We start from the raw sequence: 13,368 nt of genomic DNA on the forward strand, positions 1-13,368 counted from the left end.
CCGCCTCACGTTATAGCTTGTCATTGAAAGAAACCTGTGTCAGCTAGCAAGAGAACATAGACAGTGGAGGAAATGGACAAATGAACAGAACTTAGAGCTGAAACTATTGTGTTACACTATAAATGTTACATAGTAAACCAGTGGGGAGGAAAGCATGGGTAAATCCTTTGGGATGAACTTGTCCCCAGACTATCCCATAGAGAAGGCATTAGTAACAAAAACGTTTAATAATAAAAAGTGTTATTTAGAGGGGGAGGGAACGGCACCTAATGGATGATGTGTTTTGCTACATATTACTGAAGAGCAAGAGGGGTTCCCTGGCATAAGCAATTCTTGCATTTAAGCAGTACATAAAAACAACACCGAAATGATTTCTAAATTAAATGTTCCAAAATAGTTGGCCTCAGTAGAGTACAGGAGAGGATAATAACTGCGGGGGATGGAGAGCTGAAAGAAATTACACACATGAACAATGACCATGGACGGTCAGAAAATAACAAGAGTTAAGACAGTCAGTCGGTCGACAGAGGCTATAGAGCCACAATGGCATTTTAGCTACCATAAAATGCCCATAGCCACGAGTGCTGCCAGTTACATTCAGATAAACATCTCCAGCATCATTGCTGGGAAGGAAAGAACTGGAAACTACTACCTTCATTACACCCACCATTTGTTTTGCCAAGAAAAGTTTTGGCAGAAGGACAAATAATGGTGAAGCGCAGTCCATAGAAATACCCATATGCAACCCATTAACATATTTTCACATTACTTATTATTTTTGCTGTCCAGAACAGTGTGTGGGTAAAGTGGACCCATATAGTTCAATTCCAAAGTTGTTATTTTTTGTCATCAAAGGATTGAGACTCACGTTTTTGCCCTTGTGCTTTAGCCAAACTGCTTTAGTCACATTTACAGATTTTACTCTCGGCACACCATGCACTCGAAAACCGATCTCCCACCATCCAGTACGGTCTATATACTTTATTCTCCTTGTAGCATTAGACCTGGTCACCCACTCAACCATACTGGGGTGTTTTCTCCTCCCACGGTTTCACTGGTGCACCATTCAATAGTTTTTCATATCAAACCATTCCTTCGGTCATCCAGTGTTCCTTAAAGTCCCTACTCATGTTGAAACCAATAGGCAACCACCAAGGCTTAGTCTTAGGCACTGTCATTGTATTACAGCATCATCCCCTCCACTGGATTCTCCCCATCTGCTCTCCAATCTCCCCTTTACCAGTGGCACCCATCAGCTCTGCATTCTGGTGCCTGAACTCCAATCCGGAAACTAAGTATTTATCAGCCAAGAAACAGAGGTTGGCCATATCCTCCCTCACGTTCACCTTCTCCTGCTGAACTAATTTACTACTACACGTCCTCTGCCATAGCAACTGACTGCCTCCATCAGCCAGTTATGATGACATCCTCTAAGAGGGATTTCGATGTGAAATTTGACTCGAGTAAAATAGCCATCCTCATCATCGCCAAGCCACTGCTGCCAGGTTCCAGCTGCTGAACCAGTGCATTCCCCTTCATGCTAACAAATGTATGATCCATACACGGTTGTTCCTTTACGAGTTACAAGAAAAATGCGCCTAAAAGTGGCACATGCAGGGAACAAGACGTTGCGACATGTAAGGGAAATACTGGAAGGCGACTGAAATCATAATGCTAACTACCATATTCCCTCCTACAAGATGATCCATCTAGTTGAAGCAATGGTACAGAATAGCCGAATCTCTGCTAACAAATGTTCTCTAGTCTTTATCCTTAAAAATGGGTGTAACTTTCGAAATTTCTGCATATGTGCCCAAAATGCTTTCAACAAATACTGGCCAAAAGCACGTAGAACCTGTTTTTGAAAGAATGACAAACCGACCAATTGTTACAGACATATGAGCAGGCTACTTCCTCTATTATGTACACCCAGAATGTACTGAAATTAGGAGTACACTCCTTTCCCATTTGCAAAAATAGTTCAATATATTTTGGTCAGGGTATTGAATATTATCATGGGAGAACTACACATCTGTTCCCATTGCGCAATACTCAAAAAAACATCTTTTTAACCTTCCCTATTAACTCTTGTGAAGCTTGCCCCTCCACGAAGAACCTGTGCTTACAAATAAATTATAAATACAAAATGCAATAATGAAAAGCTTTAGCTTTTTAAATCGCTAACAGAAACTGGCATTCTAAACCCTGCACGCCAAGGGCCTTGTTTGCTATTCAAAGTTCGAAAAGAAATACTAACAATGTGCAAACCAGGAAATGGCACGGTAACCATGTTATACCTTGTTCTGGGGTGTGCCCGAGAAACTAACTACATAAATCCTATTGTCACTCGGAAACTTATTACAAATTCGACTAAAATACTGCGCACAAAACAGGAGTTACGCCAAGTGTTCAAGCATGGTATGGATTATTTGTTGTCACTGGAATGCAGTGGGCTTGAGTAGAACAATATGTGTCAGTAACAGCAGAACATGAGAAATGTAATGAACCCTTTCCCTGCCGTGGTTTCTATGCCTCATATTAGGATGCCAAAAACGGCTGCGAAGTGTTTCAAATGAACCTTGTAAAACGACGGGCAGCAACAAAGCGAGTAGGAACGGACATTGATGGTGCATAACTGATGAGTTACCGTGTACATTACACAAGAGGTTCTAAGAGAGACCCAGAATCCTCACTCTAAAGTTCCTTATGCATCTTTTAAAAATTAAACCCAATTTAAAGTGATCTTGTGTGCCCCCACTTTTAACATCTAATACTGCCAGTGACGCATTCATGAAACTGAAGATGTGCGGAGCTCCTCTCGCCTCCGAGGCCCAGGCTCGCCACTTGTTGTGAACGATTTCATCACGAGACACTTGTTACAATTCCCCGTGGCTCAACTGACACACAACTTCTCGCTGCGTCGAGATCTGTCCCCCATTGCAGCCGGGGCCACTGCGTCTCAAGCCTCGACCCCGGCCAGCGCCGGATGGCCTCCGGCGCGCGCGCTCACCCGCAGGGGTCCTCGCGCTCACTCCGCAGCCTCTTGATGGGGGGCGCGCGCGCTCACCTGAGACTCCTGGGCTCGCGCCGGGTGCTCTCGAGCCCCTCGGACCGCGCGCCGGGGCGGGCAGTGGCGCTCTTTCCTCCTCAACGTCGGTCCCCTTCTCAGCCAGCAAAAGCCCCGTCCTTTCTAACTTCCCCCTTTCAGCCCGTCGGCGAGTTTTCGGCGGCTCGCAAAGAGCGACCGAGTCTCCCCGGTGTAGTGAGAAGGACAACAACACCTCTCAAACCTTCGGCGACGAGGGGGTTTCAACACCGGGAATTTCTCTTTTTTTTCCACGGTCCTCTTCTACTTTTGGTCCAGGGGCTTGGGCGATAAGAATGTGCCCGGCTTCCTCTTCGGAAAATGGACCCGCCTTTTTCTTCTTAAAGGGTCCGCAGCGCGTTTTGTTCGCATCCCTTTATTGTCGCCTCCAGGGGTATATGTCACGATGCAACCCCGGCGCCCTCCCATCACATGCTTCATGAATGGAAAGTGCAAATTACAAGACAGTGCCATGTGAACAGACACGTGATGCGCCTTGCCGTCTAACCAGATATGGGCCTATGCACACTAAAACATCTATTTACAACTCAAAGTGTTCGTGATGTGCAAGAACGTCTATCCTACTTTCCAATATGGCTCGTAGAGTTTGGTAAGCTTTTATTGGTTCTCTCTTTTGTTTATAAACCATGCACCTTTCCCCAAGTGAATCTATTTAAAACTATGGACTCAACTACCGACAAGGGGTAGCATGTTCCAAAACATGGATATTCACAAACATTTTCCCAGGGGCCAAAAAGTTTGGTCTGTGATGTGTCCGAGGGCCACATTCAAGCCAGCAAGGTGGCTGTCGAGGGGGCAGGGAGAGATAAGGTGGGTGTAGGGGAGGTTAAGCATGTATTTCTAGTGGCTGAATTGCACAATGTTAAATCAGAACATCTGTATCAATCCCAGCTTCCCCACCTGATCAAACGGTGTGATCCGAGCCAATTTTCTATATTTCATTTTTCCTCCTTTTACTTTATTATCACATATAAAAGGGCCTCCAAATACAAGACTTCAGGACTTGTGTTGTACAAAAACGTTTGTGTTTGATTTACTAAACCATATTGTTGTTTCTGTGTGATAGTAACCCAGACTGCTCAAAGGGCGCAAATAACCGACTTGCCTCTTAGTTCACGACTGGCATTGCTGTCAGGGGGGTGGAAACATGAATGTTTAAGTTTAGTGGAGTCGAGTAAACAGTATCCCAGTGCTTCATTAAACCAGGGGCCCGCATGTAAAGGTCAGGAGGGCCACATGCGGTCTCTGGGTCGTACTTGGAGTATCACTGTTCCAAAACATCCTAAATTGTTTTTTGAGGTTCTGGACATTGACCTAATTTGGGCTTCTAGCTGGAATACTTTAGGTTAATACTTGCTCAAAGTTGACAGACTGTAATGTTAGCCCAGATGCACAAAAAAGGAACGGAACAACTTATTTATGTGTTTTAGGAACTTAAAGCAACATTGGATTACATTTGAGCATGTTCAAGAGCATTATATGGTTTTACGAAACATATAAACCCTGTAACCCTTCTTCAAGTTGAGCTGTTTATTTTTTTAAGCATTCAACTCACAACATTTTTACTTGGTGGTACTACAGAAGTAGAAAAATTCTAGTTACAATAACGTGTTGTTATATTTGTGTTGTTGTTGAGCTGGTCACATTGGTCATCCCTGCAGTGTGTTAATGCTTAAAAATAGATAGAATGACAATAATTACACATATTCTGTTTAGGAGTTTCTGCAAACAGAAACAACATGGAGCTCAACCATCTTTAACTTCTTCCTTCATTGTTCTTTAATAATATTTCCAGATCCTCACCACATGTTCCTAACAACATCTCAAGGGCGCTCCATTTGAGATTATTTACGGAGTGTCCTACTTCTGCAAAGAGTTTAGCAAGAGATGCCAACATTGCCTGGCATCTTACTTTGGCTTGGTGTGGAATAATCAGTTTTCTGATGATCTGGCGGGTTTTTCCAATGTATCCCTTCTGATGCTGTATACTATGTTCTTTGATTTGCAATTAGTGACTATGTTACTGTTATATTCATGCAAGCACATACATTGATATAATTTAATTTCAGATATATGTTGATGTACTTAAGGTATCTCCATCAAGTGTACTATATCTCTAATAGTTTGCAGAGGACGAATACTGTTTTATCAGGTCAGTATGGCAGGTGTGTGACCACCCTCATCACTGCTACGGATGACATCCACTTGACTGGACAGAGAAGACAAGGCAGCTCTCTCTCATCCTCCAGGACTTCTCTGCAGCATTTAACATGGTCTTCCACCCCATCCAATGCCATACCGCATCGTAATCCAAGGACATGCACTCCAATGGATGTGAAAACCCTCAGCGGACCACACTGACCTTCAGAAAAAACCACAACACGGAAATCGCCCTCCTCGCCGCAACAGATGACATCCGCACCCTACAGGACAAAGGAGAAACAGCAGCCCTCATCCTCCTCGACCTCTCAGTGGCGTTCGACACAGTCTCTTACCGCACCCTAATACACAGACTCCACGACGCAGGGATTCAAGATAAGGTCCTCGACTGGATCAGCTCCTTCCTCTCCGGCAGAACGCAGCGTGTCAGACTCCCCCCTTTCCTCTCGGACCCTACACCAACCCCCTGCGGAGTCCTCCTGGGGTCATCCCCCAGCCCTACGCTCTTCAACGTCTACATGGCTCCGCTCGCCCCCATCGTCAGAACCTACAGACTCAACATTGTCTCATACGCAGACGACACCCAACTCATCCTCTCCCTATCCAACAAACCCAACACCGCCAGACACAATTTTTGAGAACGCATGGAAGCTGTCGCCAAATGGATAAAATACTGCTGCCTTCAACTAAACACCATCAAAACAGAAGTACTCACCATGGGCCCACACCCGACCTCTGGAACGACACCTGGTGGCCCCCCGCCCTCGGAAGTCCGTCCACCCCCACGGGCAACGCACGCAACCGGGGAATCATCCTGGACTCCGAACTCAAAATGGACCAACAGATCAACGCTGTCTCATCCTCCTGCTTTCACACCCTCCGTCTCCTACGCAAGACCTGCTAATGGATCTCCCGCGAACACAGAAAGACCGTCACTCACGCCCTGGTCACCAGTAGATTCGACTACGGCAACTCACTCTACGCCGGAATAAACCAAAACCTCACACGCAAGCTACAGAACATCCAGAACGCCGCCACAAGACTGGTCCTCAACCTGCCAAGACACTGCCACATCTCCCAGCATCCGCGCACACTCCACTGGCTCCTCATCGAAGCTAGAGTCACCTTCAAGATGCTCACCCACGCTCACAAGGCCCTCCACGACACCGGACCAGCATACCTGAACAGCTGACTCAAATTCCACGCACCCCAAACGTCCCTACGATCAGCCCAGCTCTCCTTTGCTGTGGTTCCCCGCACCAGAAAGACCAGATCAGACGGCCGCTCCTTCTCCTTCTTCGCGGCCAGAGCCTGGAACGCCCTCCCTCTCCACCTCAGACAGACAACATCTCTCCTCATCTTCACAAGAAACCTCAAAACCTGGCTCTTCAACAGAACCCCTCCTTGATGGACTGGAAGCTGCGAAACCCCACTCCGCCAGCTCGTTGAGACCCTCACCGGTGAGTAGTAGCACTTAACAAACACGTGATTGATTGATGGATCTGCTCCTTCCTGACTGGAAGGATCCAGTCAGTCAGCCTGGCCCCATACACTTCGGATACCCGTGACCTCATCTGCGAAGTTCCGCAAGCATCCTCCCTCAGCCCAATGCTCTTCAACATGATCCCTCTAGCCAGCATCGTCTGTTCTCATAACATCAATGTCCTCTCCTACATTGACGACACACAACTCATTCTCTCCCTCACTGTCAAGACGAACAGTACCCAGATCAAGTTCAAAGCCTACATGACTGAAATCACCCAGTGGATGAAGACCAACTGTCTAAAGCTGATCACTGACAAGAATGAAATTGTATGACCGCTTAAGTCAACGACATCACCGCCTCATGCTTAAATACCATGACGATGCTGAGAAAGATGTTCAAATGGATCCCAAACAGCACCGGGAAAACCATCATACACATCCTTATCACAAGCAACCTGGACCACAGGAACACTGTCTATGCCAGTATCAACAGAAAGTTGCAGACTATTCAAAACTCTGCTGCCAGAATCACTCTCAGCTTCCTACGCCACAATCGCATCACATCACACCTTCTGGAGCACCATTGGCTCCCCATACACAAATGAGCACTATTTAAACTCTTCACCCACACTTTCAAGTCACTACATAACACTTGATCAGCATGCTTCAACAACTGCATCACTTTTACAAACCTTTCAGATCCCTCCGCTCGTCCTGGCTCCTATTTGCACACATATGGAAAACCGATCTGGTGGTCAGGCCTTCTCTCCATCCCTCCTAAAGCATTGAACAACTTGCCACTACAAAAAAGAGCAGTCTCCTCACTTTTTAACCCCTTCGCTGCGGGGGGGGGGGGGGGGGGAGGGGGCCTCGCACAGCGCCGCCGTGCTGGTGACAAGCTCAGCTCGTCATGGAGTACAGCGGAGCTGTCCTCATGACGAGCTGAGCTCGTCACGGCCGCACCCGTTTTTGGAACGTTCAGCACAGCGGGGAAATTAGCCCCGCGTGCGAACGTTCCAACGGCCGTGACGAGCTGAGCTCGTCAGCAGCACCCATGAGGTTAAATACTGCAAGAAGCTGAATACCTGGCTTTTCGAGTAGTCCCACTTGGCCGTAGGTTTGGCTAGGCTCACACCTGCTCATGCCAGGATACCCTCACTGTTTATACTGCACTCTAGACATCTGCATTATATTACATAACTGGGAGCAGACTTAATGCAATTGAACCAGAAATTCTCAAGCATAGTGGCCTTTGCGAGGAGGTTGTGTGGTAGAGACTCTCATTGGAAGAATTTCTTAAGAGTGCAAGACAAACGATTTTTCTGACTTTTTTGATGGCCAAGCATAGCGTTGTGTTGTACTGGGGAAGAAGGTCTGGGCCAGGAACCAAATACTGGCTTCTTGAGTTTATTAAATATCAGGAGCTTGAGGAAAAATATTTGAAAGAATTAAACCCTACTTTGCACATTAATGACACCTGGGCTACATTTACAGCATAGTCGCTGAACAGTGATACAAATCTAGATGCTAGCAGTTGTGATGGTTTGGTTGGAATCATAATGCTGTTGTGAGCTACAGTAGAGGTTAGGAGATGTGAGTTGGAGCTGCAGCTGGTGAGTAGTGTAAAGGGTGTTGATTTTGTTTGTATTAATAAACAAGAAAACTGAAAAATATGATATTTGACTTGCTCTATTCTTGAATGACGAATTTTAAAAAGTGTGCCACAACGTTGTACGAAAAACATGTCCATCTCACTCTTTTTCTGCACCAAATGTACGGTCTACTCACTTTTTTTTGATGTTCTAAAAAACAGCTTGTGTCAGAGATCTTGTGGTGTTGATTAGTTTGTGTACTTTTCGCTTTACTCATTGGAATCTGATTCAAGTATAGTGAACAACTTCTTAAAACCATATTCCAAAGTTGAAGAAAATAGCGTTGAAGTAGGTGTGTTTTTGAAGGCAGTGCCACATCATGCATCTGGACAACTTCCAGTAATAGCTGTTTTCAAAGATCTGAGAACCTTAGAGGTGTGCATTAATATAGCATAAAAGTAACCGTCATGACCTGGTTCTATCGATATTCTGTTTAGGTGCACATCAGAGTACTTCTGGTTTGTAGGCCATCTGTTTTGCTTCTCAGCATGGTTGCATATTCTAATTGAGATTTCTCAATCACTTCATGTCACTGGAGACACATTGTTCCTGGGCTTTATGTGCATTTTTATTTCAGAATTTCTGTATGCCTCTCACTCCGATTACTGCATATTTACAAAAGAACCATCAACATATGTTTTCAAAAAGAGAAACAAATGGGCTAGTAATTGCACTTGTCGAAAAGCAACGCCATTACCATGGTACAATTATTAGTGAGGTTTAGGGTAAAAGGCTTTTTAGATAATTTTAGCTGTAAACAATACAATCCGCATTTTAAAAAGCCCACTGCGTGTCAGACTTTCTCTTGAGCATAAGCAGCAGCATTTTTAAAGATCTCCGATGGAAACTGCTTAGCCTACATCAGTTTTATTGAGATAAAATAAAACAGAGAGAGAGGGGGGAAAGGATAAAGCGTTGAGCGGTTGGATAAATGAAAATATGTTTACATGTGAATGAAAATATAGTAATGTAATGCACCTTGTCTTTTACACATCTCCTAATGGTACCTTTCAAGAAAATGGTTAGTTAAAACATAACAGAACTGCTAGGTCACTTCAAGGCTAGCAACCAGAGGACTATAAATAGTACAATGGAAAATAAATTGAAGCAGAGAGGCGTGGCCAGAGGAATCTGTTTGAAAAGGAGAAAGAAAAATGGTGACAATATAAAAGAAACATCTAACAAAAGAGCAAATCAACATCTTGCTCATACTGAAAAACACACTTTGAAGAGGTTGATTTGATTAAACGCGGATGATGTTTGATTTAATTAATGATCGCTGAAGCTCCAAAAACAGAATGCTTGTGGAAACAACTGGCTACTAAAATAATGTTTTTTTAAGCACTTCAGTGGCAGAACAGTGTGCAGTGAATGGACCAATGCTATTTTCTAATTTTTGCATTGACAAATGCAGACCTTATGAGCCTACTGAGTACAATTATGAATGATATTGTGCGTGATTAGAAAGTGTGCCTCAATATAAAGGGACCATACGTCGACTGACTCACAACACTGTATAGTTGTAGTACAGTCCATCGATCAAGTTTACATTTTGGGTAATTGGAACTCCTACTCCTCCTAAAGATGTCCTTTTGTTGAGATCACAACCCAGCCAGACATTGTCATTTTTGGTAGAGGAGCCATTCTAAATGGAGCTCTATAACTTTGAAGATAGTCAGCTTCACAACTGACAATATGTCCCTGAGGGAGTTCAAGAAAGAGAAAAAAAATAGCTAGGATTCGCGCCAAGAATTTTCAATTCTATTAAGGACACGGAGGCGAGGGTTATGTTTCTCTTTCTATTATATTGCCACTCACAGCAGCCAATAAAAACGTTTTTGTATGCAATAAAACTACATTTCCCATGATGCTTTATCCATAGATCACTTCCCACATGTTTAGAGACGTCTTGCAACGAAACTGTCCCCAGGGGCACCTGCCGCTAAGGCCTGGCTCTGCTGCCGTTGTATCTGCAAAGTCTCCATCCGCCTTAAAGGATTGTGCATCTCGCGATAGAAAGGTGCAGTTACGTTCCCACGAAAAACATATCTCACATTGTGGCCCTGCTCTAATATGTCCAAAGCCACAGGAGTGGCCGATACCTCTGCAACGAGAGCCATCTCCAGTATTTGGTCTAAGGTCCTGCTTTAACTAAGAGCGTGTCCTGGCCTTCCTGCCAGGTACGAGTTAAGTCTCCCTTGTGATGTTCACCACTAGAAGGAGAGGCATCACCCTCAGGCGTGGAATAGCCGGCCGCGGCACCCTAAAGTAGTCCATTGCGTTTAAATTACTATTGCCTACATGATTAATTGAAGAAACGGATATAATGTACCACCAGGAATTGAACACTCAACCTTGAGAGTAAGAGTCTAAGACCCTAATCATTATGCCACAGTGACTCTCCCGTCAATGTGAATGGAGCGCAAACGAAGTAGAATGATCTGGTGTATTCGGCACAACCTTCCTATAACTTGTTTTGGGAGGAGTATCCTCTCCATGTGCACCTACCGTACGGTTCGTTCTATCACACCAGTATTTGAGGGGACAAATTCACGCCCAGAGGATGTGTATAAAAAATGATGGGCGAGTCTCACGGGGTGCTACACAGTACTGGGACTGTCAGACTTGCGGCCCTGTTGACCGACTCGTGCATGGAACATCCCGGGCGTCAACAAATTTCTTCTAGGAGACTTCTATGCTCCTTATAAAAGATCTCATCCTCCTTATATCTCACAATGCCCAGGGGTGTCTATATGTGATATTGTAGCGCAAAGCACAGAATAGGGGAGGAGTCAGGGGGGGATCTAACCCATGCACACGAGAGTGAAAAAACAATATACCTAGCTCCTCAGCAAAGCTGTAGTCTAAATTATTTCAGCCCCCAAGGGCGTCGGAGCCATAACCAAATACCAGGAGCGTGTGCGCACTCCATGGGCCAGCCAATTGTTGCAGCCGGGTAGACATAAAGAAAAAACTGCTCCGTGTAAAGAACGAGGCACTATGAACCTCGGAGCAAACAGGTGACGCGTGCGATATGCGTAGACCAGCTGAGCTACACACATCGGAGCGTTATCTGCTCCATCCCGCACTCGGCAACTAGGGAAAGCCTTTAGCGGTGAAGCGCGAGACCGTGCAGTAATCAGAAACAACCATTATGGAAACACCAGGATTGTTGGTAAATTCAGAAACCACATACAGTGAACACATAACCTCTTGAATAAGAGTCGGTGACCCTGACCACTAGGCCACAGTGACTCATGAGGGTCGCTGCAAACGACAGCGCAGTACCTCTGCTCGCGTAGGAGCGTCCCAAGTCTGCCCCAGACGGACCAAATCTGATGAAGGGTTAACACGCACATGTTTCCATTTAGATATGCAGCAAATACGTATCAGCGTGTCATCTCCGCCCCTGCGGGAGCGTCCTTATTCTGTGCGCCGTTTGGGCCAAACTTCTTAGTGTTATCGAGCACACACCATCAGGAGTGCAGTGGAGTAATGAAACGCCCCTTGCGAAAATCGTGCATGAACAACAACAGCGCCATAGTGCTAACCCCAACATCCATGAATCCGTCGTAGCAGCAATTATCATGCCAGAGCGGGCCAACAACAAACCATAGCGGGATTCGAGCGACCCCAAACGTGTATGAAGAAGCCTATAATTAACAATATAAAACCCAATAGGCTCTTCCAGGCCGCATGAATAAAAAAAACACCTGCTGCCACGCGGGGAGTGAGGAGTGCTAGCGCTCTAAAAGCACAGCACGAAGCACGCGCTGGAGCCAAGTGATTTACCCTGCAGCTCGACGCGCCCATGAAAGGCAAACAATTGAAGACTTTAGCTTGTGCAAGTAAGGCATTCAGCTGCCGACGGCAGCGCGGTACATGGTTGCCCAAGGAGCATGCCTTCAAAGCCCAAGCGGGCCGCCCGCAAAGCGCACTTCACCGCTGTAGCGCGGGAGACACTCACAGTGCTTCTGAAGCCGGAGGGCTGATTGCGCTGCCAGCGCCCGCCTTTGAAGGGATAAAAGCTTCAGCGCGATCGCGTGAAGAGCCTAATAATGCGGCACAGCCGCAGTAGATATCCGAAGCATTAGCGCGGTACACGCAATTTAAACAGAACTCCCAAGGAGTAGGCGCAGTAATTTATTCACTGTTCCCAGCGGTAGCGTACCACACTTGAGCCACCTCTCCCAGCGGGAGCCTTTCAAAACGCCCGGAGGCCAGATAAGGAAAGCGCAATGCAAGCGCTGATGTGTGGGGTCACTCTGCATCACAGCTCGATGCAAGCGCAGCCTAAAAAAGGGGAGGAAATCGCCAACAGCGTTATCTGCCGCACAAATGCAAAACAGTAAATTTAAACGTAGCGCGAGCTACGCGCAAGCATAACCACACAATAATCAGAAAGATAAAACCATTAACGGTCAATAATAGACAAATATCATAGTATAATTCTTGAGCACTTAACTCCCTGCGTGAGCAGCAAATGAAGATGCTCAGCTAATAGGCATGGTGGCTCTTATAGGGTCATACAGGAAGTGATGTATGGATAAAGTATCATGGGAAATGTAGTTTTATTGCATACAAAAACTTTTGATTGACTGCTGTGAGTGGCAATAAAATAGAAAGAGAAGCATAATCCAAAACCTCCGGTCCTGTAATAGAATTTATTTTTACAGGAAAGTAACCACACTAAAATATTCTTAGAACACCTTGCTCTAAATATTCAGGGGCTTCCTCAGTAATTGGACTTCTTATACGGGTCTCATCTTATTGCAGTTCTTAATATACCAAACACAGGAAAATCCAATGGGGCCCTTTTCAATGTGCAAGACATGTTTAAACATATGTCCCCCACTACAACCCAGTTCATAGTTCTTAAACATGGGATACATGGCTTCAAAAAGGACGTTTGGTTATTTTTACAACATGAGAATGAGAACGTTTTATCTGCAATCGTGTATGGAA

General features: G+C 45.4%; 2 protein-coding genes across 2 annotated transcripts in view; one reads left to right on the top strand and one right to left on the bottom strand.

Moving 5' to 3' along the window:
• The window catches only part of MOB3A (MOB kinase activator 3A), a 53,556-nt gene extending 50,010 nt beyond the window's left edge, over positions 1-3,546 (bottom strand). The window contains exon 1 of the mRNA XM_078671546.1: positions 3,068-3,546. The gene's annotated coding sequence lies outside the window, so the exon portion shown is untranslated. The remainder of the gene's footprint in view (positions 1-3,067) is intronic.
• Positions 3,547-3,557: 11 nt separating this feature from the next.
• IZUMO4 (IZUMO family member 4) overlaps positions 3,558-13,368 on the top strand; it is a 275,614-nt gene continuing 265,803 nt past the window's right edge. The window contains exon 1 of the mRNA XM_078668930.1: positions 3,558-3,695. Within this exon, the coding sequence (XP_078525056.1) occupies positions 3,599-3,695 (97 nt within the window). The 5' untranslated portion in view covers positions 3,558-3,598. The remainder of the gene's footprint in view (positions 3,696-13,368) is intronic.

This window comes from Lissotriton helveticus, chromosome 12, assembly GCF_964261635.1.
Source record: "Lissotriton helveticus chromosome 12, aLisHel1.1, whole genome shotgun sequence".
NCBI classification, from domain to species: Eukaryota; Metazoa; Chordata; class Amphibia; order Caudata; family Salamandridae; genus Lissotriton; species Lissotriton helveticus.